We start from the raw sequence: 6,627 nt of genomic DNA, 5'->3' as shown, positions 1-6,627 counted from the left end.
TTAAACATTCCCAAAGAAGTGCCTCTGTCTCTCGTTGTGCTGGATGAAGTCACTGGCGACGAGTAAACCCAAAATAGTCCCAAACAGGCGCAGAGGCATTTCTCTTTTCTACTAGTTGTCCGAGTTCGGGGCCGGCAAATGCTGCCGCCATCTTGCTCAGCTCAGCTCTGTGCTGAGCTCTGAGAGCGGGAAAGACGGACTGCCCTCCCCTGCCCTCTGCTGGCGCGTGCTGTGTATTACAACCAATGTCGTCCCTGTCAAAACTCCGTGTCAGTGTAATAGAATGAAACGCATCTGTGATTTGGCGCACAGTCTGTGACGTTACGGTATTGAAAATCATACCGACGGGAATCCGAAATACCCTGGTATACCGTCATACCGCCCAAGCCTAAGGTGGGTAGATCTGCGGACGCAACGCTCTGGGGGGCCAAACGGCTCTGTTTCTACGCCCTATACGATCATTTTCTGATAACGATGACGCAGTAGCCCCGCCTCTCCCCACCTCTCCTGCTCACCCCTGTGTCACCCGCGTCATTTCTGATGTGTTTCGCCAACAACAGTTTTCCGAGTGTTTCGAGCCACGTCCCGGTATCTCGCAGGACAGTGCACCCAGCAGGTGCCTCCAGCAGACCCCCCCGCACGGCGGAGTTTCCGTTAGCCGAAATCTAAAATTATCCGGTCAAAATGTCGCTTATTGTTTAGGTGACACTCAGGCAGTCATATCATTAGCTAGAACTAGCTAGATCTGATCGATATGGACATAAACGCTAGTGAAGCCTAATCGGACAGGAGAGAGAGAGATCAGAGATCAGCTGCTGCTGACGGAGAAAAAGAGTCCTGCCTCTCTCCACCTCTGCTGCTAAATCCACCGCGGAGAATAAACAGAAGGGCAACCATGGAAACCATGCTCGGAAGTTTTCTTCGCTGCTTTTGGTGTATTTTGTGGCGGACGTACAGCGCCACCTACATGCCCGGCATATGTACTACAGCGTCTCCAGCGGGTCGAGCGGTCTCGTGTGGAAGGACACGTTTCTAGTGCCTATTGCGTGTGGACAGAATACTTTTTTATAACGATTTTGGTTCGTTTGCGTTTACGAGCCTTGTATTATTGACAGCGCTGCCTTTGTTCTACTGGTCAAGCCTTTAATGGCAGACATCTGTTACAGCTCACATATTTAAATAAGAATAAGCAGTTTTTCATTCCACTGTACAGTATTTCATTTAATTGTATCTTATTTTTACATTGATATAGTCTGCATGTACATGCATATTAGCAACAACATTTTCTTGCGCCCTTTTATTCCTGTTTGTTTTTCTTCTTCTTCTTGGACCTTTTTTATTGTTCCTTTCTATTTATGTTGCATGTTGGAGGAGTCTGGGACCTTTCATAACTACTCTGTACATTTTATGCATAGGAAAATGAAGCGTTTGAATCTTGAATGTGATGGGGGTTTTTGTGTATCCACCAGGACATCCCCACAGGGGCGGACAGCTGTGTGACCAGCCTGTCCTGCGACTCGCAGCGCTCCCTAGTGGTGGCCGGGCTGGGGGACGGGTCGGTGCGCCTGTTCGACCGCAGGATGGGTCCCAACGACTGGTAACACTCTCTCTCATTCTGATTTACTGTGGAATACTAGTACTAAAAGGAAATTATGAGGACAAATTATTATTATTATTATCAAACCCATTATTGTTATTATTATTTATTTTGTAATCATAACCATTATTATTATTATTATTATTATTATTATTATAAATATGCATATGAATAGTAATTTAGTTTGAAACTTATTTGTTTAATAATCATTTTTGGCTGTTTTTTTATAACTATTTATGTATTACTATATGTTTGTTTTGGGTTTTTTTACATTTTATTTCTAAAAAAATGTGTTCCTTTCTGTTTTTCATTCACGTTAAAAAACAAAAAGCTGTAAGATTTAAAGCATAAATGAGTGTAGTGTTATAAAATAATCATTTTAAAAACCCTCTTTCTGTTTTAATACGAGCTCAATGTGCTCTCATCATTTAGTTATATTCAGTTTAATATCTCCTTGCATTATTTAAATACTTTTAAGAACACACACACAGCAGTTTCTGTGGGCATAAACTCCCACACAGTCCTACATTATTCACTTCTCTAATCCATACTTATTATATATAGTGTGCTGTAAATCTCCCTTTGGGCCGAGCCCCCTCTTTAATGGAGCCTTGTGGCCCCCTATCCCCCCTGGTGGTTAAACATTATTTTAATCTCAGTCCCGTAGGGGTAAAACAAAGCAGTTAAACAATTAAGAGGCCCATCAATCTTTAAGTAACCTCTCCTCAGGCGTGAAGTTGCATCTTCCAGCAGCTGTGTTGATCGGTCCAGAGGACGGATCATTCAGGGAAAGTTTGAACATTCAGGATGGAATGTTGCATATATGAAGGCGTTTACAAATCCTTACTTTAATCTAAAATTAGGAAATTGTTGTGAATGTTCGTGTTCCTTCAATGTTAGTGAGATCAAATGCACTTCCTGTCCCAGCTGTAGGCAGGATGTATTTGACCGACTGTGATAGAGTGCATTGTGGGTATTCAGGTAAGGCTGAGTTCGAAAAATATATTTTGCAGGATTTGTTACCTGCAGGAGACTCTTGCTTTCTCCATGTACGATCCCATGGTGCCACCTAGTGGGCTTTCACTCTTAATGGATGTCCAGCAGAAGGAAAAGGCCTTTAGACTGCTGTTTTGGATTATCTTTAGTTGTTTTACATAAGAATGTAATCCCAAATCCACATGAACATGAGAGGAAGGGCTTAACATAACAGGGTCAAACACTGTTTAAATTACATTCTAGAATAATACACAATTATTCAAAAATTCAACTTTTTAAAAACGTTTTTCTTTCAAGTCTTTATATTGAGTTTGCAGATATGGCTGAATCGGTAAATCAAATTCAAAACTAACAATGTGTCTGTGACAGCAGAAAAACTAAGAAGAGCCAACCAATTCATAGTCACCCACACACAAAGAAGAACCAAAGTTAAAATAAAGAAATACATGTAATTAGAACACATTTTAACAGTATTCCTACAATAATTATTTTAAGATTTGAACCAGACCCTTTATTTTTTTATCATTGCCTCTTCTGCTTATCACAGCAACAAATACAACTCTACCACTTTAGTTTGTGCGTGTTGCACTATTATCAGGACTATTACCACAAGGACAGTCGAAGAAGTTTGGCATTCAACTGGACCGTGCAAAGTTGGGTTTATTTTCATGCAGGAAAGCAGATTCTCACACCTTACTGTTCCTGGTGTTATTTCCTGACTATGCAGAAACACAGTGTTGAAGTGTGTGTGTGTGTGTGTGTGTGTGTGTGTGTGTGTGTGTGTGTGTGTGTGTGTGTGTGTGTGTGTGTGTGTGTGTGTGTGTAGCCGCGTGATGACCTACAGGGAGCACGGAGCCTGGGTGGTCAAAGCTCATCTGCAGAAGGAGACAGACGGACATATTATCAGTGTCAGGTATGCCCGTTATTTCCTCATGTAACATTTCATGCAGACGTTCCAGTTGAACTCTTGTTGCCTGTACTGACTCTGGCGCCCCCCCCAGTGTTAACGGAGACGTCCGGTTCTTCGAGCCGCGGTCACCGGACTCGGTCAATGTACTGCAGACAGTGAAGGGGTTAACGGCCCTGGACATCCACCCCCAGGCCAACCTGTTTGCCTGGTGAGTGTGTTGGTGTAAATGCATCGTTAACTATGTGTTTACTTTAGTTGACGTCCAGTGTTACACACAGCAGATGTTTGAAGTGATGTTGTGTCTCCCCTTCTCTCCAGCGGGTCGATGAACCAGTTCATAGCCGTTTACAACGCTAACGGAGACGTGATCAGCAACATTAAATACTACGACGGCTTCATGGGGCAGAGGATCGGGGCCATCAGCTGTCTAGCCTTCCATCCTCACTGGGTAAATAACACCGCATGGCAGGGAGCTTCAAACATTTCAAAGTTTGGGCAGTAATGCATAATAATGAATGATATTTTGAAAATGTGTATTATGTGTTAGAAAGTCTTAATGTAAAGTATAGAGTAGCTCAAGGGGAAAGACCACTTTCCTTTGTTGTTTTGTAATACTTTTTAGGGCGTAAAGGCCAAATGTCACGGAAACTAAAAATATATGAAAAATGTAGAATTATTTTTGTTAATGATTTATTGATTTGATCAGTTTATTTCACAAATAACCAATATTTCTAGAAAACTACTGAGTCAAGAGTTCAAACACAAGAGCGCTCTCCCACTGCAAACAGGTCCTGTATGTAGATACAAAGTAATTATGAATATATATATATTTTAAAAAACTAAATCACAACTACCACTTCGTAATCTATGACATTTATAACTTGACTTGTTTTTTTATTATTTTTATGGAAATGGGAGAAAACAATTGGAAGTGGAGGATTCAGGTCGAGTCTATATTAAATCGTCACACATGTGCAAAGTACCACACGTACACAGGGACATTTAGACTCTCCTAATACATGGAGCAGTGTGCAGCATCTATACTGTATATATGTAGGGAGCAGTGTGGGGGTCCGATGCTTTTCTCAAAGGCACCTCGGAAGTGCCCAGGAGGGACACTGGCACCTTTTAAAGTGTGAGTCCACACTCGTAATAGGTTTGTTCCTGGGAGATGAACCAGCGACCCTCTGGTTCCCAAGTGAACTCCCTTGGGCCAGAGTCACTGCCACCAATTATTAAGTTGATCCACTCGACATATGTTGTTTTCTTCAGTACACATTTTACCCTCTGCTCAGTTTTTGTGAACGCACACACATTATCCTCCTGTAATAATCTTCCCTCTCTCCACTCAGCCCCACTTGGCGGTCGGCAGCAACGACTACTACATGTCCATCTATTCAGCAGAGAAGAGGCTCAGATAACACACCAGCATTCACCACCCCCCTCTAGTCGGGTGTCTCCTTCTGGCAAACCTACCCTATGACGTGCTTTGTTTCTGTCCCAGGGGCGAAATTGTCCTCCGCAGATGACTTGCGTGGTTACCTGTTCTACGGTTCTCTAAGACGTCGGCAGTACACTGGCTCATAAGTGGACAGCAGGCGACTCTGTGACCCCGGCCAACGTGTACGAGCTGACCCAAACTCCCCGAGTGGTCTTTTCACTCGTCAAGTCCCATACGTCAATTTCGAGACTGTCTAATTGTACGTTGGATTGAAAAAACAGGTGAACCGAATGTGTTAGTTGTTTGTTTCGACCGTCATTTAGTTTTATTTCTACCACTTTTTTTATCCAGATAGTTTATTTTGTCTAGATATGCCCCCCCTACTCAGTAATGTATTTCTAGAGGGTCGGGTCCTCCGCACACGCTCATCCAACACAATTTGGGCAAACATTCACGGGGTCGTCACTAGGTCCCAGTTGTAAAAAAATTTTCCCCCCAAAACTCTGGTCAAAAAGTCCAGTTTTCTTTATGAACTTCCCGAAAGAGGACGGTAGAAACTAAGGTGTAACACCTGTACTCTAATCGTCTTCAAATTAGTCAGTGTCCTATATTTAAGGTAACTCTATAAAAAGACAGTGACACCAACTACCCCACTATGGGAGAGCCTAACTACTATCAGTGCCTTTTCACTCGCTTTGGACCTTCACCCTACACAAACATAAAAACGATATGACCATCCTCCAAGATCCAAAGTACCTCCCCTCAACTCCGTCTAGTACCCTCCAAACACGACGTCCCGCCATGCTGTCCGATCGACCGCCTGACCTACGACCATCTTGGTGAGAAGTGACACGGGTACTCGGATACAATAAAGTAGACCCCGGTTATTTTCCTAAGGGAAAAATTCTGCCTGGTGGAAATTGTGTTTTGTCATTTTGTTGTTTTTTTGTGGCGGGTCTTTTTTTTCCTCGAACGTCCTTTTATACTAAATACAAACCGTTGCGACCCAGTCCTTGGTCTTCTTCTCGACACCGTGCCGCTCGTCCGTAGAAGAAAAAAAAAAATTCAGGTTTCCGATACTCTGAGGTGATACCCGTGTAGACCCGATTTTATGTTAAATTGTGTGTCTGTGAGCAGTGCCGGACCCCCTAGCCCCCCCCCCCCCGCAGGATGAGAGACCAGGTAGGACTTGCAAGAGGCGAGCCTCAACGAACGCCGAGACTCTGCCTTAAGCTTACATATTTTGTGTGCCCCAGGTCGCATCCCCGTGGAGAACACAAGTGACGGGTCACTTCAGAAAATTGTCCACAATAGAGACCCACTGGGGGGTTGGTGGAGGAGCCAGTGTCCACCAATCCTTACTAACGGGCGACAACGCGGTCCCTCCCCCATGGTGAGGAAAAATTTATCTTGGAAATAAGAAGACATTGCGCCCGGATAATTTATATGTGTGAGGAGTCGTGTCGGTTCAGAATGTTAGTAATCGAAGTGTTATCTATACTAATTTGTCACTCTTATTATTATATAAGATATAGTATATATCTATAATACCAAAAACAGTCCGTCCGGTAGTGATCTTGTAAGTCCCACCATTACGTATACATGTTGTTTTTTGCAGTAAATGTAGGAACTCGAGCCTCCAGGTCCCATCCTTCAAAGATTCCCCCCAACAAAACCCAACAC

At 43.3% G+C, this 6,627-nt stretch overlaps 1 protein-coding gene across 1 annotated transcript; it reads left to right on the top strand.

Annotated features, from left to right (window-relative positions):
• The first annotated feature begins 1,011 nt into the window (after positions 1–1,011).
• Positions 1,012–4,941, top strand: LOC104965710 (regulatory-associated protein of mTOR-like). The gene is made up of 5 exons (XM_010794717.1): positions 1,012–1,597; positions 3,420–3,506; positions 3,595–3,711; positions 3,822–3,951; positions 4,856–4,941. Exons 1-5 carry the CDS (start codon positions 1,581–1,583, stop codon positions 4,922–4,924), a joined length of 420 nt encoding a protein of 139 aa, XP_010793019.1. The 5' UTR covers positions 1,012–1,580; the 3' UTR covers positions 4,925–4,941.
• The last annotated feature ends 1,686 nt before the right edge of the window (positions 4,942–6,627 follow it).

This window comes from Notothenia coriiceps, unplaced genomic scaffold (genome assembly GCF_000735185.1).
Source record: "Notothenia coriiceps isolate Sejong01 unplaced genomic scaffold, NC01 NC01_scaffold00037246, whole genome shotgun sequence".
NCBI lineage: Eukaryota > Metazoa > Chordata > Actinopteri > Perciformes > Nototheniidae > Notothenia > Notothenia coriiceps.
This window is presented reverse-complemented; position numbering and strand designations above follow the sequence as displayed.